Genomic DNA, 24,430 nt, shown 5'->3' with positions numbered 1-24,430 from the left:
AACAGTAGATGTCGACCCTTTGCAACAATTTGTGCACCTCAGCCCATCCCCCTGCTACATGCTGGATGTACATACATATCTACAATACATTACACTGTATATACATGAATATGTATATACAGTGAATATATATATATATATATATATATATATATATATCTGCATAATATTAATATGTATAAATTTATAAAATGTATGCAGTTTTTATGACATTTACATTATGTACATATATATATACGGTGCAAATATTAATTAATTTCCCAATATCCCCGCTATTTAAGGGGGACTCAACTATTACAACGGGTCCCCGCAGTTTAACGAGGCCATCACGTTTCCCACGGGCCCGAAATTCAACGTGACCGTCAAGGGTCTTACGGGCGCCGCTATTTAACGTGACCTCACGGGTCTTACGGGCGCCGCTATTTAACGTGACCTCACGGGTCCTACGGGCGCCGCTATTTAACGTGACCTCACGGGTCTTATGGGCGCCGCTATTTAACGTGACCTCACGGGTCTTACGGGCGCCGCTATTTAACGTGACCTCACGGGTCTTACGAGCGCCGCTGTTGACGCGATCTACAATTTTCCCACGTGTCCCTCTATTTACGGGCGACCGAACCTCTCTCATGCTTATCGATATCTGCAAGGGGCTGAACCTTTATCAATGTCCCCGCTATTTTAGTGGGACTGAATGTATTGCAAAGTATCCGCTATTTTATGTGACTTAAACGCTTCCCCCGGTCCCCGCAATTAATCTAGAGCCCGTTATACGGGCTATAATACTAGTCAGAGAGACAATAGGGAGTTGGACTGAGGTATTTTGACTCCCACACAGCAAACTCGATGACTCCACTTTCCCCTACGATCTCACTTTCCCACACACGTGACTTGCATTGCTCTCCACGGCAAGGAGAGGCAAACTCTGCTCACTTCCACTGCAGCATCCGCCAGCAGCACTACTACAATTCTTCCTCCTCCTCCTCCTCCTCATCTCAAAATATACACACACAAGGTAATTTGTACTTGGGTGTAAATAATTATTTCACCATGGCAACAAACTACTTTGTACATTTAGTATCATAATTAGTTTGTTGCCATGGCAACTCATTATTATTAATTTTTCCAGGTTTCGTGCCATTTGTCGCCGCCACCGCCAGTAGTAGTACCAGCAACCACGACGACGACGATCTAAAGTTGGTAGGTGAAATTATTTGTCACCATGACAACTAATTAGTGATTAGTTGCCATGGTGACTCATATTATTAATTTTTGCAGGTTTCGTGCCCTTTTGTCGCCGCCACCGCCAGTAGTTGTACCAGCAGCAGCGACGACCAATACTTTTGTTCTTAGTGGGTGAAATTATTTGTCACCATGACAACTAATTAGTTATTAATTGCCATGGCAACTCATTATTATTAAATGTTACAGGTTTCGTGCCATTTGTCCCCACAACTGCCAGTAGTAGTACCAGCAACCACGACGACGACGATCTACAGTTGGTAGGTGAAATTATTTGTCACCATGACAACTAATTAGTGATTAGTTGCCATGGCAACTCATTATTATTAATTTTTCCAGGTTTCGTGCCTTTTTGTCGCCGCCACCGCCAGTGTAGTAGCAGCAGCGACGAAGACGACCAATACTTTTGTTCTTGGTAGCTCTCCCACGGGTCCTGCCATTTAACGGGTCCGTCCCCTCCCCCACGGGTCCTGCCATTTAACGGGACCGTCCCCTCTCCCACGGGTATTACCATTTAACGGGATCGTCCCCTCTCCCACGGGTCGGGCGTGGACCTGACCGTCCCCTCTCCCACGGGTCGGGCGTGGACCTGACCGTCCCCTCTCCCACGGGTCGGGCGTGGACCTGACCGTCCCCTCTCCCACGGGTATTGCCATTTAACGTGACCATCCCCTCTCCCACGGGTATTACCATTTAACGGGATCGTCCCCTCTCCCACGGGTCGGGCGTGGACCTGACCGTCCCCTCTCCCACGGGTCGGGCGTGGACCTGACCGTCCCCTCTCCCACGGGTCGGGCGTGGACCTGACCGTCCCCTCTCCCACGGGTCGGGCGTGGACCTGACCGTCCCCTCTCCCACGGGTATTACCATTTAACGGGATCGTCCCCTCTCCCACGGGTCGGGCGTGGACCTGACCGTCCCCTCTCCCACGGGTATTACCATTTAACGGGATCGTCCCCTCTCCCACGGGTCGGGCGTGGACCTGACCGTCCCCTCTCCCACGGGTATTGCCATTTAACGTGACCATCCCCTCTCCCACGGGTCGGGCGTGGACCTGACCGTCCCCTCTCCCACGGGTATTACCATTTAACGGGATCGTCCCCTCTCCCACGGGTCGGGCGTGGACCTGACCGTCCCCTCTCCCACGGGTATTACCATTTAACGGGACCGTCCCCTCCCCCACGGGTCCTGCCATTTAACGGGACCGTCCCCTCTCCCACGGGTCCCGCAATTAAATAATCTAGAGCCCGTTATAACGGGCTAAAATCCTAGTTTTCTACTAAAAATCACACTAAACTCACACGAGCTTCCCTCCTTGAACGAACCTGGTTAATTATTAATTGATTAATTAACCCAATTAATTAAGTTAAACACCTCTGATCTTAACTAAAGCTGAGGCAAATTTCAAGATGATCAAATTTCCGCAAATTTTTAAAGATTACCGAGGAAGGTCAAGTTACGTATCTTTCATAACTGTATTTTTCCCCACATATTTTTCATATCAAATTGCAGATCTCAAGTAAAATTGGAAACATTGGTGTTTATTAACTGGATTGCAAACATTGAGTTAATTGGTTCTCCTTCGTTATTAGTCTTTGTTCCATTTAAATGTTTAAGAAGAAATCACTTCGGGTTAAAAAACCAGGTCCATCTGGGATTCTCATAACTAGGAAATGGTTCTTTAAATTAATTTTTGACGTTAAAATTTACAAAATAACCCAAATTTTTGAAATCTCTTATAAAAAAAGTTAGATTTAGATTAGACCTTAGCAAAATACTTTTTCAATTATGAGGCACAAATTTATATCGTGCTTTATTAATTAGTTTACATATTAATCAAGATTTTATTTTAGCCTGTTTTTGCACAATTTTTTCACACAATCTTTGCTGAAATTAGAGCGACATGTTTTATTTTCAGAACTTGCAAAACTTGAAGTTTTAATACATGTCAACATACTTCAGTACGGTCACCAATTAGTTTTTTTGAACTTGGATAGTTCACAAACTTGTTGACAATATTTTAGGATGTAGAAAATAACTCATCCTTGAAAACCGTGTCTATTTTTTGTCGCAAGTCTTACAACACACAAATGTATTCTTGGAACGCCCAAATATAGTTTGGTTTTTTTTAATAACGAAAATAATTCAGATAACTTTTTAAGATTATAGTGATGGCTATGATAGTAAATTATATCTTGATTGAACGTAAAAAACTTTCCAGGAACTTAAGGAAACTCTTTAAATCTAAGCAAAGGCGAGAACTACAAGAACTAGGTTAGCTTAAACTTAGAAATGGCACTTGAGACATTTTCGTAGAAGATGGATGAAGAGTATGCACAGAAAAGGTGTCAACTAAATCGTACCTTTGTCGCCCAATATGTAAAGAAATTACCGTAATCAGGGAAAGATTACAATGCATTTGCACCCAGATTTTTCGTCGTAAACTTCAAATAATAAATAATTCAAAACTTAACCTGGAAAATTCACGAATATTGGTTAGGAAAACTCACGACTTTTAAAATAAAATTGTCCGAAAAAGTAAATTTAACAAAATTTGTAATCAGATATTTTAATGTTTGCAAACTAATTTTGCAAATATTTTTAAAGTTTCACGCTACGTTTAAAGTCGATCTGATCGTCAAATTTTTTTATTTGGTATGTGAACCAATTCACATACACGTTTACAAATCTGCAAAGATATTCCAGAAATTTGTAGGTTTACGATCCATTTATCTCCAAGTCTATAAATTGTGTATAACGATCGCAGACCTAAATGTAACATTCTTTTAAAAAAACAGTTTTTACAAGTACTTTAAAAGTTTTCGATTCATTTCCCCAATGAATTTCCTTTTCTTACATTTTATGAAGGCTCAAGTTACTATTGTAACATGGAAAAACAAAAGTTCGCACATTTTTACAATTAACAAAAATCTATTCGATTAAATTGTGTTATTTACCTTTGTAAAATTATGGGACTCGCTGGTACAAAGAGATGCGTGTCACAACGTTAGAAAATTTAGGGTAGATTTGTAACTTTTTTTCTTGTCAAGTAACCTGTGCAAATTATTTGCAGTTGTAAGTATGTTGGTCTTACCAACATAACATGTATACAACAATTGGGTAATAATCTCGTAAAACCCCGTTTTAAAAATTGCACCAAAAATATACTATCATTTAGTTGCAATGTTTCTCAACTTGTAAAAAGAGCAATTCTTAAAACTAGAACCGTCGTGTGTATAATTATTAGGTCTCTGATAGTAGATTTTCTGTGGAATTATCAGGGTTGGGCAAAATACATGGGTTGCAAAATACAAAATGCAAAATACAAATACATTTTTCCAAATCTTCAAAATACAATTACAAAATTCTCGAGTTTCACCAAAATACAAAATACAAAATTCATATATGCAAATGTTTTAAAGGTTTGGAAAAATTCAAATTTGTACTTCCTGTCTGAAACACATGAAAAATACATTTTGATAAACGAAATTATTATATTTCTACTGCTTCGAAATATTTATTTATGTTTTTGCGACTAGTTCAGAGTCGTTATATGAGACTGTATTTTGGAAATGTATTTTGAAATGTATTTTGTCTTTTAAATACATTGATCGACATTCAAAATTAGAAAATTCAAAATACCCGACAAAGTTAAAAATACAAAATACTTTCGCCGGAAACCTGTCCCTCAAAATACAAAATAGTATTTTGTATTTTGTAATTAGTAAATTGTATTTTAAATAGTATTTTGTCCAACCCTGGGAATTATCACACACGGGGAAGTCTGTAAACTGTTTATCTGTAAACAAGCATTTCTGTTATTTATTTTTAATATTCTCATAATTTAATTTAGCCCTACATAGTGTCTCATCTGACTCTACATTTTACTGTTTAATTTTATTAATTATTCATTCCGACGTTATAATTATTCAAGTTATGGAAATTAAAAATTGGAAACCCCGATTTAAATATCCAGTATTTAACTGTAAACCAGGGAACGTCCATAAATTGTCTCGCGAGAATATGTCTAAGGTTATAATAATTTCGTGCCTATGTTAACTGAGGGTCTAGAAATCCCGATTTTCTCCTCGACATAATTTTGGGACGTCACACATTAATAATCTGCTATAATATTAGACAGAGAAACATTGTAGCTCAAGGGCAGAATGGTTTATGTTAAATTAACAAATACCACCTTTCAAACCCCCATCGACAACTGACTATTTTACCGAAATAACTTTAGAGATCTAGTTGCCAAAAAATTTTGATTATTCTGTTCCACGTATATATAATCACGTACATATTTTATGAGAAAAGGGTTCATTTGTCCATGTTCATATTTAGTAGTTCTAAAAGCGAGACGAGTGCAAATTTGTGTGACGTTGGTAGTAAAATAATTAAGCCGATTAACAGCGGGGATTGATTCCTGAAATAAATTGAGATTACATTTGCACTTGAATTAATCCAGGAGGAGGATGCCCATACACGTAAAAGGTCAAACGTCAGCGCTTTAAAACTCTAACGCTTTCCACTTTAAGACTCTCACGGTCAAAACTATATGCTGTATCAGTTAAAATTTGAACGTCATATACACACGCATTGGTGATTGGTATTGTATTGGTTTATAACACACTTGGTTTTGATTACATGTGTTTGTAACTGTTCATTTCATCAGGGAATGAATTTCTGGTTCCGATAATCTAACAAGGGATACTACCGATGTGTCCAACGAGTTAAGGGTTGCCACCTATACCAAAACGTGCACGATATATGACTTTTTTCGTAAACTAAAAGAATTTCCGCGTAAAATTCACTTTTCGTCAAGTTGTGACGACTTTTGTGGCGTGCGTTTGACGTTGAGGTCAATGGATTTCAAAGCGGTGGCCACGGCCCTCTCTCCTCCTCCACACCATTTTAATCGAATCTACGGCATGAAAAAATATTCTCAGAAAAGTTCCCACATTTTAAATCAATTCGAGTGCAAATAATTTTAACAGAATTAACCTGTGTCTGTAATACTGTTGCAAATAATTTGCAAATTTATAAAATGTTTGCAAATTTTGAAAAACAATAAAAATTTTGAAAATAAAGGGTGTTAATAAAGTCCGATCCCATGCATTTTTTGGAGCGTGGTTGTTACAAATTCAGCTGGAACTTTTGAACCAGTGAAGTTATTTATTTCGAATTTTTACCATGGGAGGAACAACTAAACGTGTAAGTCATGAGCATCTTAGAGTTGAGATACAAACATTGCATCAGCAGGGGCTTAAACCTACAGAAATTGTGCAAAAATTGGGCTGCAGCCGCAGAACTGTTTGGAAATGGAAGAATAAAAATTTTGTCCACGACAAAAAGCGACCAGGGCGACCCAGAAAGGTGTCACCTACCACAAAAAGAATGATTAAAAACAGACTTTGCAAGAGAACCGGTAGTTCATTACGTAATTGAGCAAGGGAGTTAAATGACTCAAAACGCTATAAAGAGAAGAAGAAGCAAATTAACTGTGTGACCGTGCAAAAATTTGTGAAAACTACGAAGTGGGGTCACACAGCTTACAAACTAACCAAAAAAACCTCTCATGTCACAAAAATATATCGATGACCGTCTGAAATTTGAAGAACTCCTTCAGAAAAGTGCCCATTTGAGTGAAAAAAGACTTGGTGAAGAATTGCGCAGTCACATCCTTTGGACTGACGAATCTATTATTGAACTATATCCAAAATTGAACCAACAAAATGTTCGTTACAGGACAGAAAACAAATCGGATGTACCATCAAGAGCGATCCCAAAATTCGGGCTTAAAGTTATGGTAGCGGGTGGATTTTGTGCACGTTGCGTGACCCCTCTACATATCATACCAAAAGGCCAATCAGTCAATGCAAAGCATTATATGGAAAAAATATTACCTATCTATTTCGATAGCATGGGGAACAAGGAAATATTTCCGAATGAAAGAAAAATAGTTTTCATGCAGGATGGTGCTATAGCCCATACAGCAAAAGCGAGTTTGAGTCTCATCAAGACGCAAGTTTCAACGGTCTGGAGCAAGGGGGTGTGGGCCGCTAACGGCCCAGATTTGAATCCCCTGAAGAACCAGTGGTCCATACTTAAGGAAAATGTATACAAAGAGCCACAACCCCGGACGAGGGAAGAGCTAGTAAAAAAAAGTTCAAGATGTATGGAATTCGATTTCCAGAGGCACATTGGAAAAATTAGCACAGAGCCTTAAACAAAGAGTTGAGGGCATGGTTAAAGTAAATGGTAACAAGACCAAATACTAAGGTAAATATGTCGAACATTTTTTGTAAGTATCACGGGTAGTTTTTTTTTATACTAGCCTTCACTTTTTTACAGGAAAAATGGGATCGGACTTTATTAACACCCTGTACTTCAAATTTTGAAAATTTTTGAAAAATTAGAGAATTTCGATAAATTTTGCAAATTATTGTAAATCTTGACACTTATTGGAAATTTTGACAATTCTTGCAAATTTTGAAAATTATTATACTTTTTGCAAATAAGTATTTCAAAATTTACAGATAACAATAAAATTTCGCATATAATAATAAAATTTGTAAATTGTTTCGAACTGTTCCAATAAAATAAATCCCATTGTCACAAACCTCATGAATAATTTTATTTAAAAGCCAGTCATTTTGATTTCCGAATTGTGATTTTCAATTATTTTCATTTATTTTCATTCAGTTGCAATAATTTTCATTCACGTAGAGATCGAAATGAATCTATGTAACATACTTATAACGTGTTAAGAATTCCTTAAAATTAATATTTGACCTTAAACTTCATCAAAAACGATCAAACTTTTTTCAAGAAATTATACGTAACTTATATAATGTAAGCAAGCCTTTTCAAAATATCTTGGTAAATATGCATTTGCTACCTTGGTGTACATAGAGCAATGTGTCGCACATTAAATATGCAGATGTTCGTAAGCCGATTGTTATGCAAGTTTATTTTTTGGTTATGCAAATATAATATACAATTTGCATTTAAAATTGTTTGCAATCTTGTAAACTTTGAAAGTCTTAACGCGTTCAATATTTTTGTAAAATGTTAAATGACATCACAAAACTTTCAGAGTTTACTAGGATAACAAATAATAATGAATAGGAATCAGGTAATCATGAATTTCTTTGAAATTAAATTATTTGAATCAGATCCGTATGCGCGCACTGAAACTAAATGACGCCCTGGTAATTATACCTGTTAAAAAATAAAAATTTAATTTCCAAGTCGAGCGGGTAAATAAATCCCATACCGCAAAACTTGACGGCAAAGGAAACTTAAGATAAATAAAATCCGATAAATTTCCCTCGTGAAAATTGAAAAATTGAATTTTACGTAACATTGTTTGAAAACATCCTTTAGCCTGGTGGATGATAGGCTCGACACCATCAAAAAACTGAAAAAATATGACACCCTTTACAAACATAGATCGGATATTTTGCGTACTCCGTATTCCGACTATGTTTATAGAATCGCTTTCTTTAAATTTTCAAACTCTTTAAAAACTCCCAAGCTTCGTAATATAGCAACTCGTTTAGCAAATAATTTGCAAAATTTAAAAACGACAAGGTTAGAGCAAAGTTTTATTCCACTGTCAAATCGAAAAATCTTGAAAATTAATTCGCCGCTATGAACAAATTCCAGGAAATTCCAGTGGCGTCGCAAGCCGACATGATGTGTGTATTTTATGGAATTGATTGAAATTCCGTGTACTTTTTTGTTTGTTTTTCAAATTTCTCCATTAAGTAAAATTGCTAAAGTTTGGCACCGGCAAACTAAATTGGTTTTATTTTGCTGTAAGTGTGTAATCTTCAGATTTAAAAAAACCAAACTTTCCATATTTAAAAAAAGGAATCGTAATTATCATACTTGTTAATTACATTCTGTACTTCATCCTTTTCAGGTTTTGTACCTACAGAAAAACTACTATCCTGATTTGAAATCTATGGTTATGCTTCAGAGTAAGTTTGTTCAGATGGGACTCATTTATATCGTAAAAACGTACATGTACATAACTCTTTAATCATTTTAAGATTCTCCTATAAATTTTTCCAATCAATTAAGACAAATAATATTTTTTAAAGTGAAGCATAATGTAACTTGAAAGAAATTTAAGGAGTACAAGAAATCTGCCTAAATTCATCGGTCTGAGGTAATTCATATATTTTGATTTGATCAGTACTTTTCAAAAGCTAAACAGGTTTTTCATAAATAAATAATTGCAGCCAATTTTTCTTATTAGGTAAAAATCCGACACGAGAAACTTGTAACCTGATCGCTTATTTCTAATTAGAATTTGCACCAAATTCACTAATGGTGGTAGAATCATACACTCTTGCAAAACATGTTCCACATGGTAAAAATGGTATTAATATTTATAAAAATTTCGTGCTAGTTTCTAAATTAAGAATTTCAGTTTTTTAATCATAAAAGTCAATCATAAGTTCATCTTTATGAAATCTATGAATATTTGAAAATTGATATCATAATACGATATGGAAAACTGGATTTCTTACAATGTGGGAAATACGATTCGACGGATGTCATATAAATTAAATTTTTGTCAGTATCTGTACTACTAATTACAGCAAATTGTTATCAAAATTCTGAAAAATTTACATTCATTTGAAAAGGACATATCTTTTTACCAGAATGGTGTTTATACTAAAAATAACGTATAAATATGATCCAACGGGGTCATTATGCAAATTTTTTGTCGTTCAACTTTCTCCGAAATTTTTGCGTGGCCAAAATTTTGGTAACAAATTCTAGACTTTGCAGTGCGAATTCTTTAACCAGGAGATTTTTCACAGAATGAAAATTGTCAATGGTTTCAGATGAAATAATAATAGTTTCTACACAAAGAAAAACATCGTTGTTCTACTAACAGTAGCAAATCCAGCAAAAAATAATGCATCAAATTTGGAAGGCATTTTTGTACAATTTCTTAACAATTGTAAACCCTTCTTTATGACAGAATAATCATAGGAGTATATATTTTAATACGTATTTTTTAATAAGAGATATTTTTAATACGAGAATTTAAAGATTTCTCAATTAATTCATAAGGAATTTGAATATCTTTATATTTCATAAGTTCAAAAACTCAAAATTGAACCTGATGATGCTACAATAAATGCGAAACCCGTAGTTCAAGATTGAGTACCATTCGACGGAAAATTGCGTTGACGCTGTATTTGTTTAATTCAAATATTTTTACACCACCCACTTACCAGAATGTTAGTCAAATCACAATTTTTAATAATTTATGATTAAATTCGCAACTATCTAAACTTCCCAACACATTTCGTTTCTTTCAAACTACCTTAAGCTACAGCACCATATAATCTGATCGTTATCAATGTTCACCCAATTCAGTGACAATACTTCGCGACTTACAAGTTTTACAATTTTTTATCCAACGCGTCCATTAGATTGAGCTCGGGTACCAAACTTAGGAAGGAAAATCTGGCTACAAATCCCCTCAAAACTTACAGTTATCTCACTTCAAAATATAGTTTACAAATTTTTACACAGTTGGTATACATTGGACTGAAGTAAATAATTGTTAAACGTGAATTTTAGTGATATTATTGTGTAAACGAGTACATATTTAAATTAGTAGAAGTAAAAATTGTAGAAATGTGACAACTTGTATAGCGCATTTGGGTCTATTTTAAGGCTCGATATTTTGGAAATATTTATTTTAGTAATTTCCTAGTTTTGTACACTTCGAAAACTCCAGGAAGCACAATCACCTATTTGTAGAAATTATTTTTAGCAAATGAAATTAGAATTTTTCGACTTGATAATTTAACAATTTCTCACCTCATCCCTCCGAACTTGAATACCGGCTTCAACTCGTATACTACGTTGTCGAACCTATTTTTGTATAATCAACTAAAACTATCCATCTTTGTTACATTAATTGTGCTGATATTTAATAAATTAATAAAAGCGACATTAAACTTTAACCCCCATTAACTTAACAAAGGTACAAAATGTCACCAAATTAATTTCTAGCCCGATATTTTTATGAAAAATGTCTCAAGACGTAAACATATACAACTTCACTTTAAGTGTCGAAAATCTTGTATTTACTGCTCCAGTTTGTACGATTGAGGATTATGAATAAATAATAGTATTATACTACACAATAGAGAGGTTGAGATTGGTGTATTCTGCTCAATTCGACTAATATCTGTATTGTGAAGATGACTCATCGAGGCTACAATATAATACAACAAGAAAAATCAGCCCCCTACTCCAGTTCACATTTATACTAAAAATTTGAACCACCCGCTCTATTTGTCTCACTGTGAGATTGGTGCCAGGTCTTAGCTTGCGGTGCGTAAGCAGGAAAACTCACCTGGCCTCATCTACTACTACATCTACAAATATAAATATTTGTACAAAAATCTCAACCTCTTCGCTACAATACAGATATTTGTACTTATATTTTTTAAATGTACAAGTACAAGTATAAGTACACAAAATCTCAACCTCCCTAATTTTATGCAAGTCTCAGATCATGATGTATATTTTAGAACGTTTTTTTAAAGCCGGAAAAGGTTAACAAAAATATGCAAATTAAAACTGTATTAAATGATTTACAGCAAAATATCATTAATGTGAACAATGGCAGAAAAAGTTTCAAAATTCTTATAAGTATTTTGAAGTTAAAAATCTAATATCTCAAGGTTTATCGTCTTAATGATCCCAATTAAAATTAAGATGATTGCCTAAATTCCCAAAATACCTTGAGTGACATTTGTTCAGAGAAATTCGTAAATTATGATAGCTAGGTTATCAATCTACTTCCCCTAATTATAACAATACTTTGCAAATTCATTAAACTGACGTCAAAATCTATAACTTTACAAAAATTCGAAATGGTATGAAATTATCGCCCGATATTTTCGCGCAAGCATGCAAAATGCACAAAACATTACACAGCTTTATGTGTTTTAAAATGATATTTAGTTAGAATGTGGTCTCAAATCCGTCACACAAAGCTATAAATAGCTTAATATCCGAAGTCTCGAAGATATAAATATTTCAAGAAATGACTTCCTTAAACTCCACTAGATTTAAAACTATATAGTTTAAATCGTAATTAACAAACGCCCGCATTTTATTCCTCTCCTTGCCATGATCATAAAGTATTTACAGGATAACATGATTTTCCACTTTCTCGTGAAATTCAATCACATGAAATACACGTATCTTCCCTTATTTCTCAGTGACAAAAAATAGGAATGTATTTCTCATGGCAAACAATTAAATGGCAATATCAACTAATTCTTTGGGTGATTTAAACGCCGTAAAATGAGTTTTAGGAATTTTTATGGATTAAATTAACCTTTTAAAGAGTACGATTTATGATAAGAAAATGTACTAACTTGGGCACATTATAAGCATGTGGTGGTCATGGTGCGGGAGGAAAAATTAAGCACTTTCAGCAAAATTCGAGAAAACTGAAAAATCAAAAATTTAACATTGGCTAATATTGAGAAAATACCTAAATTTTGGTCGAGAAAAGTTATAATTTTGACTAAGGTTGGCATAGGAGAAATCCCCAAAATTACAACAGATTTTTGGTTGAAGAGAAAAAATTGTGAAAATCAATGACCTTTGAAAAACGACAATTGTCTTCTTCCCGCATCATGTCGAAATTTTCCTGAACAACTATTGTCGTCTTCCCGAATTAAAACATTTCTTACTAAACGAAAATTGTCGTCGTTACGCATATAAAGGTTAAACACCAGATAGGTAATTTAGTGTTTAAGAGTTTTGTGGGTATGTAAAGTTTTAATGAATATTGAAATTCATAGATTTTTATTCTCCGAATATAAGAAAAATAAGCCCAAGCTTTTTATTTGATAGTGCAATAAAAATCACGATCTACACAAAACCACCACCTTTTTACGTTCTAGTACAAGGACCATGAGGAGAAAGCATGCAGAAGGTGGTCAAAATTGATCAAAAATGATCAAAAATGGTCAAAAATGTTTCCCCGGAGCACTCTTTTACAAAAGCAAACTATGTTCCTAAAAATATTTATTTATGGTTTTTATCAATCATGACAATAATTCTGATGTTCAGCAAATTACCAAACCTGACGTCAAACTCCTTCGAATTTAATTATGAATATTACTACGTATTCACGCTTGATCTACAAACTATTTTAAAATTCTGCAAAATTCGTAAAATAAATTCACTAATTAAATCGGCTTCATTTACAGGAATTATATAAGTTTTTCCCCCTCCTCCCGCCTGATTATTTTTGTTTGTTTGTTGATGATTTCTCCAATGTAAAACGATAACAATTCACAAAAATTAGTTCGCAAATTTATATCGGGGAAGTTATGCAAAGCGATAAATTATAGATCCTTTCAATCTGCTTTCAATCTTGTATTTAAATTAAATTACTTTTTACTGGTCGAATGCATGTATGAAAGTACGTCAGCAAGCCAAAATTCATTTATTTACATATATGGCCAATATATTTTTGCTCAAAAACATATTAATAATTTATAGCGTGTGTAAGGCCTTGAGAAATTGTTAAGATATTAAAACTTCCTCTGAACTCCTTTGCGAATTATCGAGTTTAAAACTTGGGTTTTATAATGCAAATCAATACATCCCGAATCAAACATATTTTAATACATGAAGTATTTATTTAGACGGAAAAGTTGTATAAAAATATGACGTAAATGCAAAACAGATAATAAGTTTGCTCATAAAATACTAACTTCCATGTGAAACCGTAAGATTAGGTTAAACATAATTATTGACTTGTTGTGATGTGAAAACATAGTAAACAGGAGTCTACAGGAGAATTGGGAGAAGGTTTAGGATATAGATAACAGCTTTGTCGTTGATAATACCGTTCAAGAACAACCACCTTGGCCTAAATTAGTATGAAAATTCTACAAAATATATATATAAAGTTAAAGATTGGTCTGATTATCGGCAATCTGGTAACTCCATCAGTATACTTAAACTTGAAACAATTTTTTAAATAGTTCATTATAGAAATCAGGATAGAATTTATTTATAACTGTGATGAGGGCGGTTACTAAATTGATCGTATGTCAATAAAAGTCATACCCACGAAAAGCTATACCTGCCCAACGAGCCACAGGTAAAATTGCAGTAATGTCGCCCGGCGACTTTACTAATCGTCAAAGTATAAATTTACACATTACGAATTTTGGCTAAATTGGCTAAATTTGATTTTTGACATAAGATTCGTCTAAATGTGGTCAAATTTGGTTAGAAATAAGTCATAAAATTATTTTTGGCTAATATTTACCAAAAAGGTCGAATTTGCCCACAGGTTTGGGAATTTGGCAAAATAATTAAAATTTCGCCTTTAGTTAATATACATAGTCTAGTCAGGTATTTTTGGACATATGTTTATGTAAATATTTATCGGGCGACTTGATGAATTTATAAATTTCCTTGTATGCGGGATGCACAAAGTATATAGTAATATACAACAGAAAACGGATTGGAAAAATTCCATCTGTGGACTGAATACGAGCCTGAAGTGTAGATGGACACCTATGTACCGTGGCACGCACGACTTTTTTGAATCATTTGATCATATCTTTGGAGGTGAGGGTTTGTTGAGCTCCAAACTTCGCATGGTTGTAGGGAAGACCATGGGTTTCAACTGTAAAAATATGCTAAAGACCAAAAAATTTTATTCGAATGGTGCGGAACGCCGAAGTTGAGAGGAAAAAATTTCTAAAACTGGTCATTTTGTCATGGTTTTCAAACTATGGTCAAAAGCACATGACTTGAGTTCATTTGATAGGCCTAAAAGTAGTTTTCTAATAGAGCAGACATCAGTGAATTAACCACTAGCTTTAGGGCATATTGGATGCCGCGTATTCCCCACATTGACACATTGTGCAATAAAAATTAAGAATTCGGGTTTTCAACCGAATAATTCCACGCCACGATTTCTCATTCGGTGAATGACGAGATATATTTGACTTTCTTTGTGCTAATGGAATGTCTAGGGTCAGGGTCGTAAACCTTCGGCCGCTTTATCCGTTGAAATTTTTTTTACCGTGGAAATCACATCGTCCGTTAGGAGAATATTTTTTAATTTTTGCAACCGTGTCTCGTTAGTTCAGCTCGGCTTCAGAGGACCGTTTTTGGCCTGAATTGTGTCGGCAATACGTGACATCTACTTCCACGAATTGAGTGACCCATTGGGTCTTATAATAACACCAGGTCAAGATACTGGCATGACTCACTCAGATGTACCACCTACTTGTAGCGAGAAAAGTTCAATTTTTCAATTTTTTCGATTTTTTTACTTTCAGCAGAGATTTTTGGGTTTCTCGTTGAGTTTTGTCAAAACCACTTTTGTCTGCGACAGAGGGGGCCTTTGGGTAACGTTTCATGATCGGATGAACCTTGTGTCTTTAAATTCACCCGTGGTTGAAAGACTTGAATTTCTAACTAGAAAAATTAATAACACAGTCGTATTTTTTTACCCTGCTTCGCCCGTTAATTCCCTCCAGCATTATGAAACCTAAACGAGCAATCAAAAATTGCTTTGCATCTGTAAATGAGGACTAAATTACCTCTCTAATTTACATACCAACGTAATTTTTTAGAAATCGGATTTGCATGTTACAGCATGTCCAAAAATGTCCAAAAATACCTGAATGGAGTATGTAGGCTAATATGATTCTAAGGTGTTTTTTTCGCGCTATAACGATTTCGATGTATGATGGCTTAAAATTTGTGTAATTTTGAGCAGATTAAGATTTCCCAGCTTTTCATATCACAATAAATTTTCACTCATCAAAAAAAATTGGCAAGAAGTAATTTCACCTGAAAGGCCTGTGCTACAGCTACATATCTACGATTTGCAAGTATGCTTAAATAAATTTATTCAGTTGCCCAAACCACTCAGTTTTTCACAAATATAATAGAAATTAAATGCTTTGTAGTACGTGAATATTTTTGAATGTATTAGAAATAGTAAGCAAATTTTAACTTGAGTAAATATTTACATTGTACATACCTAAATAATCATATAAAGCAATGTTACGGATTTTCTAATCAACTATGATCTAAACCATTTAAAATAATTACTACGTTAATAATATCAATGCATAAAGCATCAATGTTGCTATGGTTACAGAATTATGCAACGGAGTATCACCTAAAATCGTTGCATTTGTAAGGTAGTAAATAATTTTATTAACAAGGCTGATTAATACACGATTTTAAATTCCGACATGTATAAATACAGTGTAGGTATAATATATATATATTGATATTTCCGTTTCCAAATAAATAAAGAAACATGTAATTAGCTACTAAATTACTTAGAATTTAATTAAATAAATAAATTTTATCGTAAACAAAAGTAAAATTATCCTTCTTATCTTAGCCATAATAATACCTTCCCTCAATGATCTCCTGGGTTCTAGTGTGATATCGTCCTTCCTTCTCCCTCCGTCCGATACATTTGTCCGACAAGTGAAACCCAATCACGTGGCTGGACAAGTTCATGTAGTCCACAGACTTTGAGCAGAATGTGCAGGAAACGGAATAGTCGTCAGTTCCTGGGGTGTGGTCACTTTCTAAATGAGCCACAAGGAGGATGACCGACGGGAAGGGTTGGAAACACAGGTAACATCTTATATATCCATGGTTGAAACTGACACATCGGGACGCTGTGCAAAAATAACGATTAATTAATTAAAATTATGAGTTACTTTGGCATGTAAATTTTCCATATTTTAAATTCGAGGAGTTTTAAAATTTGCAGGAAGAATTAGAAATATTGGGAATTATTTTGATTTAGATTTTTTATATATTTATGTTTGTATCAAATTTGTGTTTATCAAAATTAAGGGAAAAAATTTAAATTTGATTTTTTTAATCATCCAAAAGTTGGATTATAATTAGGAACAATTTAAAATTTGAATATTATATTTGTTGTTATTTAATTTTAAAAGATTGCAAAATATTGAACTCACCATCGTCAAATTTTCTGTACCAGCTTTTGCAAACTTGGCACGTCCTTGCGATTTCGTCCAGCCATTCTTTATCTTGAAGAGGGTAATCGGCCAATATTGTGTCGCAGGCTTTTTGGATAGCATCGTCACGTGAGTCGTTGAGGGTTTCCTGTAAAGTTAATTTGAAAATATGTTATAGTTTAAAATCGAAATTTATACCTACTTATTTCTTAATCAAGTAAGGTAAGATAATATACAAAATTAATTAAAGGATGCAACATATCTATTTATTTAAATCAAACCTTAATTTGCTCAATTTTTGCTTTCTTGATCTGCCGACGATTTAAGCCAGTTAAATGAACCCTTTTCCGGCATCCGAGGAATGAGGGCTTATAAGTTGCAAGGGGATGTCGGGCAGTAATTGTTCCTGAAGGATTAAAAATTAAATTAAATTGTTGAAAATACAGTAACATTAGAAGATTTAAATACAAATTGAAAAGCTTATTTAATTTAGTGTCATAGTCTTTAAGAATTGGACACTAGATTATTTAGACAAAGTAATTTTTAACCAATTTTTTATATCTAAATAATATGCAATTTACATCTTCTCAAGCCTTGAATTAATTTAAAAAATACGTATTAAAACTTACTTTTGACACGTCGTTCCATAATTGTAATTGCGAACTCAAACTTAATTTAAAAATGTGGCTATGATTTACAAATGATAGCGTTAACGCTTTTACGATGTGTCCAGTGTGGGAGTAGAATTGTGAATGCCAGTTTTTTCATGAGTGGCTGTACATTTTATGCGAGTGTTTAATTTTTAGATGGAAATATGCCTCTTGGAAAGGGTCAAGAATTAAGGAGAGAATGTGATTTGTTGCATAAAAGGTGGACACCTTTCGAAGGGAAAAGGTACATTTGACTACTTAAGGAATTTGGTGCGTATTTATGTAGTATTAAAGAGACGAGAACATTCCAAGCTAAAGGTGAGTGTGGAATTGTAAGCGATAATTCTGAGAAGGTTTGTTTGGTAAATTTTCAAAAATAGTTTTAGATTTGGAAGTTTCATATGTATTGAAAGAATTTGTAACTGTATTTTTAACTAAACCTAATATGTCACCAGTGCATAGGTTGGTTCACCATTTATTTATTTAAAAATATGTTATAACCGAATGAATATTTCGTATGAAACGATAATTCTTCGTATCTGCTGAGATGGTTAATTTAATTTATTTCGCAAAAAATTCTTTCTCAACTGACAAATTTTTTTAAATATGTTAGAAGCATTTATTAATTATGAGGCATAATTACATTTAATAATCCGCATATGTCGAACCATCCGAATCAATGGGATTATGTATTCTTCACGACATGGGAAAATTTAGCAATCCAAATTTACAAGTGGAAATAGAATACGTCACGCGACCCAATTCAGAGCGTGAGTTCAATTTTCAAAAATTGTTCCATGATTTGAGACAGTGGATATGAAAATAGGAACAAATTACTAGTCGCCTTCATTCTTTAAGGCATTCGGGACAGTTTTTTATTTCAAAATACTAGAAACCCTGGAAGAATTGAAGATCTAGTTGGACAACGAGCCGGAAGCTTATATCTTTTTTTTACTGAATTTTAACTGCTATAATTTGGACATTGCATTTACAAACGTCACGAATCAAATATGCACAAGCAAATGTTAGAAAACAAGACTTTTATTGATAACCAATTTAGACAAGCATTCTCCAATAATATTTATTTCTAATTATTTGGTGTAATTTATATCAATTTTATTTTGTTAAATTGAAGTTTGCCGGCGCTTTTATACGTAATCCAGCACCCATGGATCAGACAGCAAAATCAGCAAACTTAAATTTACCGAAATAAAATGAAGGATGGAATTTAAATTTTATTATGTTTTAATTCTTTATGAGATATATTTGAAAAAAATATTGGTATCAGAAATAATTTTTCGTGGGAGACACATCTCCACCAAACCCCAGAATTTTATCGAGTCCTAAATTGATCCAATTCTTATGAACAGGTGGAGATGCGTCTCAAAATAATATTTCTATTACCCATATTTCTTTTTTAACAGAAAATATTCACGACTTGAATTAAATCACATGATTGTCTTTTTCATTACAAGTGGAAAAGCTAATCAGATACTACAGACCCGTTGGGATCATGACCCGCATTTAACAAAGTACCGACCATAAAACAACCTCAAATCTTTCGCATAATCGTTATTCTCAGCCATAAGCGCATTAATGGTTTCCTTTAAAGCTGCCTGTTCTACAAAGAGTTCCACGATTTGAACCGATTGTTGTAAATTTTCAAAGCTCCATTTTCTGACATGAGTTATTCCAATTTTTGCTTTGCGAGGAGACGATTTTTTTCGTGGCGTGTTGTGTGTTTGGAATTCTTTTTGAAGTTGGGGCTTCCTCATAAAGTTTCTTTTTCCTTGGAATGATGGGTTTTTCAGGTTTGTTCAATTTCCGTGGTCGTCCAAGCCCTTTTTTGATGGCAGAGGGGGTGACAATTGATCTTGTGGTGGGGAGGGATCGATAGGGCGGGATATATTTAAATTTTCCGCGCTTTCCAAAATTGTCTCGCACCCGTCGATGGGAAGAGAATGAAGTAGCGAATCTGAATACGGCCCTGACAGGTTGTGCCGTTCCGATGATATGGCTTGAATTTGGTCGTCTTGCACAATGAACGTTCTACTTTCGCCTTTCCCAAGATCCAGGAACAACTTGTTTATTTATTACTATAATGTATGACATTTTATAACCCTCGGTTACATTATGAGCTTGTAATAATTTATGCTTAATTTTTTTTATATGGAAATCGGAGAATTATGTAAATTCAAATTATGTAAATTCCCACTTTTACGTATCAAGTATGTACGGAATATCGGGTGTTTTGGCTGAAAAATATTTGAAATGCCCGCCAAGCGCTAAAATTCGCGCATTATCGAAAAAGCAAAAATACGGGTCCGCTTATTTTTTCTGATGAAGAGACTAAAATTGGCCCCATTCAAATCCGAGCGTACCACTTCACGGCTTCGCATTGTTAGTATAGATATTGATTGGGGAATATGTTATATAAGTTGTGAGCGTATGTGTAATGCAAACGAATTTTAAATCAATCAGCAGTAATTGATGACCGACGCTTATCAAATAATTTGTTGATATCTTATCGCAATATTGACACTCAGGATTTCATAATTACCCCGAGTTCATTCACTCATTTAACATATCATTGCACACAAAAGTTATTCAATTAACTTAACGTACCCCATAAATATATGTAAGTGAAATGCTTGTTAGTCCTATATTTCATTGTTCACGCAGAATAAAATAAAAATAAGACAATTAATAAAATATTTAAAGAGAGAGACTAAACCAAAGTATTATTTATTCCGGTAAAAATATTATAACTAAATTTAGTATAATTATCTATATCTATCGATCTATAAGAAATCTTTAAACTTCACGCTTTTACCCGAAACAGGTAACCATGTTTCACAAATTCATCAAGTCCATGGCACTAACAGCCCCGAAATCGTCAGACTCGTCTTTTCAATCCATGTTGGCTGATGGAGATGGAGACATTAAACTAGTTTCTGGGTTTGACTCTGTGAAAAGTTTGTACAATAAACTGGGCGCTGCGCACAATATTTCGCCCTCGGATATTTTATTCTGCACCCTAAACACCAACAAAGTAAACATGACTGCATTGCTCTCGACAAATCTTGAGGTTAACGATGTCATATTTGTCCACCGGGCCGGGGAGAGGAGCGAGGTGTTATTTGACAAGGAACAAGATGGGCAACTATTGGGGATTACGGTAACCGATAATGGCGATGGGGTCGCCTTCGTAAAGAAGATTAAGGAGGAATCGCCACTAATGTTGAAAGTATTCGTTGGAGATCATATTCAGGAAATTGATGGGGTGTCCATGCTCGGGATGGGCCATGCTAAAGTTGTCGAGGTTCTTGTAAAGTTGGCACGTGGCAAACATACATTAACTATTATAAAACCGATCAAGAAAGAGCAGTAGACAAAGTTTATCAAAATAAGAAATTTATTTAACCTCCTTGAACGCACAATGTTATCTAGGTGAGTAAATTCTTAAGTTTACTGTTCTATTATTAATTTCGCATGTGTCAAGAAAATTAATTAACGATTAATATTTTCGCCGTAACAGTTGTTCATTGTGTTCTTCTACACCGTTTGGTTTATATGCCATGTATATTTGAACTTTCCATGAAATAAGTATTAAACATTTTATTAAGAAAATATTGGGTATTAGTGAAATTCATTTATATGTATGAGCATCTTTTAAAACTACCTTAAAAGTATAGTCAGCGTATAAAAAATATCTTTTGGAAAGTTGACTGAAGTTTGATTCTTCCTTATGCAGGGTACTCAACCACGGGTTGTGTAGGTTGGGGTTTTTGCGGTATCAAATCTCGGAAAAACCTCCCTATTACGTAATGTTAAATAGAGGGTTTTTGTGGGTTTTTGGGAAGTTTTTGCAGGTTTTTGTGGTTTGTTTCCAGGGTTTTTGTAAGTTCTAAGGAATGAACCCTGTTTGAAACCAAGCTCGTTTTCTGTGAAGGCAACACTCCCTCATTTCCTCACCATCAATCATCCCAGTTTTGTTATAAATTCTTCGATAAAATTCATCAGGCCTCATTAATTTAACCGACGACCATACATAAGATCATCCTAAATAAATATATTATGTCAATTTTAAACATACATATCAGTATGACGCAACTTCTTTGGAGAACATTCGTTTAATAAAGTATTCATCAACTTCAATGATAAGTTATCATTGATAACAACCATTTCCTGCCCAACCAATCCTCCATTGTCCAATTTTAACTCAAACGTTGCAATAAAGCATGGATTATTTGTAAGTGAGTTCGTAAGAGAGATTCGTGAGAGTTGTGTGAAGGTAATTAGAAATAAATATCTTTCAAACGCTCTCTCTGAAAACTTATCGCTGGTTTTCTGTAAACCAAAATTTCTTTGCATAAAAGTATCAAAAATTAGTTACAACGCAGCCGAGGCGACACAGCGAATTAAAAGACAGCTGCACCTCTTCAATTCATACATTCTGTATTGAAAAGTACACCTTTCCTTGGGTTTACCGCATTACTTGTACATTCATACGCGCTAAAAATGAGTAATAATTTATGTAAAATGTGGGTAGTTTATTCGTTCAAGTAATGATGTCAAAGAACATAGAATTAGCCGATTGGTCTGACCGGATGTCGATACTTACGTATGAAATTGACCTTTATGTTTGAAGATATTACTATGAATAATGTCTGGAAATTAAGTATATAGTTATAGTTTTATGTGTGTGAGTGAAAAAATGCTGGATGGATATGTGCGAATTTGGGATTGTTATTGCATTCGTTCTTATTAATTTGTCAGTTTTTGTCGTAGAAATTTCATGTTTATGTGTATGTAAAGTTTGCCTGATGGTCTACAATCCGTGAATAATTTCTTGACCGTCTTGACCTTTTGGTCAATCTGTTTGGTCGTTCAAAATTTGCCTTCATGTTAGAGTGTACTTTTCATTATGTTGTATGATAGTTGCGTATGTAATTTATGTTGCGGATTATAGGCTAAGGTCTTACATGTGATTTAATTGGATTGTTAAATGCGAATAATTTAAAAGTAATTAGATTTGGTCTATCTAAAAAATAAAAAAGTCGTATGTAATGTGTAGGGTAATGTATCACCTCACCCGTAACAGTGATGAGGGACGAGAGAATGGAAAGTAGTAGTGTTTAAAACAGGAGAGAGTGTGCTCTCCCCACTACACCGTAGTCCAGGGTAGTGGGAAGTCACGGAGAAAAGTGCTCCAGTAATTTATTTGATACTTGGTTAGGAATCAGTTTGTAATATCTTTTGTGCGATAGAGCATTTCGTTTGTGTGTTAATAAATACTACTGCTAAAGATAAAAGTCCCGTTCTTGTATAAGAGGGTTTATTTTAAAGTCAGTAGTGAACAATTAAGTGCTTATCTCCCCCTTCATCCCTTGACTTGGACCACGGCACAGTTAACATAAGGCGTTGTCTAACAGACGGGTATTTTGTATTGGTTCAACCCAGTGAGTGAAGTTTCACAAATAATTTATTAGATGATTATGTAAAATATAAGTAGTTTATGCGTTCATGTAATGATGTCAAAAACATCATGGAATTAGTGGTTTGGTGCGACAGGATGTCGAAATTTATGCACGAGCTCGAGTTTGAAAATATAACTATGAAATAATGGGCCATGATTTGAACTCATTATTTTGATTATTCCATTTTGGGACTCATGAATTTAATTTGTTTGTTTTTCCAGTGAAAATATGTGGGCAGTAAAACGTTCATCACTTATGACAAAGCTTTTTTGGCGTGTTTGTATAAACCGTAATTGCATAATATGATTACAGAGACTTGAATCCGGACGATCTACACGTATCTGTAGATATATACATACGTTGGGTTTGCCTATCTCCCGTGGATAGATACTAGTACGTAATTAATCGTATAAAGTGCCAAATCCGTACTATCATTCCGCCATTAGATAACTGATATCCACCGGAATACTCACGTGATCGGTAGAAATATATACTTATGTATGTATATTCCTGGAAACGTCTATTTTGATTTCAACAACTTATATTTGAAGAATTTGGCAAATATTTTAGTAATTTAAGCTACCGTTGTCCTTTCTTAGCAACACAGAACAGAGACAGAAAAGAGTAATTTACTTTTCGTATTGCTGGCACAAATTCTCAGAACACAGTGTGTAAGTAATGTAACAATTGAACAAGCAACATTGGACATCGTCAGCGTCAAAGTGACAGATTATTTAGTCCCATTTGTAAACTGTACAATCATGGTATTCACGCCAGACAAAGTTTCATGGGGATCGAAATCACCACCTGTTGGTCCAGTAATTTCGCTTGTTTACGATATTGCATTAAGTCTGGTGACGGGGTACACGATTCTGGAAAAATTTTCAATGTCACGACGACGCAATAAGTCGCCTCATTGTTGGACAACGTTTGCAATTCTTCCAGAACTAGCTGGTTTATCTAAACAGAAAGAATATCTAAAATTTGTTGGTCTTCCTATCTTCATTGATAAGACTTC

At 34.4% G+C, this 24,430-nt stretch overlaps 2 protein-coding genes and 1 long non-coding RNA gene across 3 annotated transcripts; 2 read left to right on the top strand and 1 right to left on the bottom strand.

The window, feature by feature from the left end:
• The first annotated feature begins 945 nt into the window (after positions 1-945).
• Positions 946-4,552, top strand: LOC110850571. Its single transcript, XR_004834837.1, has 5 exons — positions 946-1,012; positions 1,127-1,197; positions 1,276-1,349; positions 1,429-1,499; positions 1,579-4,552. It is a non-coding gene; the product is annotated as an uncharacterized LOC110850571 (long non-coding RNA).
• Positions 4,553-16,198: 11,646 nt separating this feature from the next.
• Positions 16,199-18,118, bottom strand: LOC118435704. The gene is made up of 4 exons (XM_035852094.1): positions 17,912-18,118; positions 17,564-17,688; positions 17,283-17,430; positions 16,199-16,976 (listed from the first exon to the last, which is right to left on the bottom strand). The coding sequence occupies exons 1-4, from the start codon at positions 17,928-17,930 to the stop codon at positions 16,687-16,689; spliced, it is 582 nt and encodes a 193-aa protein (XP_035707987.1). The 5' UTR covers positions 17,931-18,118; the 3' UTR covers positions 16,199-16,686.
• Positions 18,119-20,529: 2,411 nt separating this feature from the next.
• LOC110850188 (PDZ domain-containing protein GIPC1-like) lies at positions 20,530-21,557 on the top strand. Its single transcript, XM_022097658.2, has 2 exons — positions 20,530-20,685; positions 20,775-21,557. The coding sequence occupies exon 2, from the start codon at positions 20,781-20,783 to the stop codon at positions 21,321-21,323; it is 543 nt and encodes a 180-aa protein (XP_021953350.1). The 5' UTR covers positions 20,530-20,685; positions 20,775-20,780; the 3' UTR covers positions 21,324-21,557.
• The last annotated feature ends 2,873 nt before the right edge of the window (positions 21,558-24,430 follow it).

This window comes from Folsomia candida, unplaced genomic scaffold (assembly GCF_002217175.1).
Source record: "Folsomia candida strain VU population unplaced genomic scaffold, ASM221717v1 Fcan01_Sc005, whole genome shotgun sequence".
NCBI lineage: Eukaryota > Metazoa > Arthropoda > Collembola > Entomobryomorpha > Isotomidae > Folsomia > Folsomia candida.
This window is presented reverse-complemented; position numbering and strand designations above follow the sequence as displayed.

What these genes read in the sequence shown, in the direction of transcription:
- LOC110850188 (XM_022097658.2), top strand. Translation starts at nt 20,781, where the DNA reads ATGTTTCACAAATTCATCAAGTCCATGGCACTAACAGCCCCGAAATCG.
- LOC118435704 (XM_035852094.1), bottom strand. An exon ending in CAAAAATTGAGCAAATTAAG is followed by an intron (nt 17,431 to 17,563) that starts GTTTGATTTAAA and finishes TTAACTTTACAG; the next exon opens with GAAACCCTCAACGACTCACG. An exon ending in GTACAGAAAATTTGACGATG is followed by an intron (nt 16,977 to 17,282) that starts GTGAGTTCAATA and finishes ATTTTTGCACAG; the next exon opens with CGTCCCGATGTGTCAGTTTC.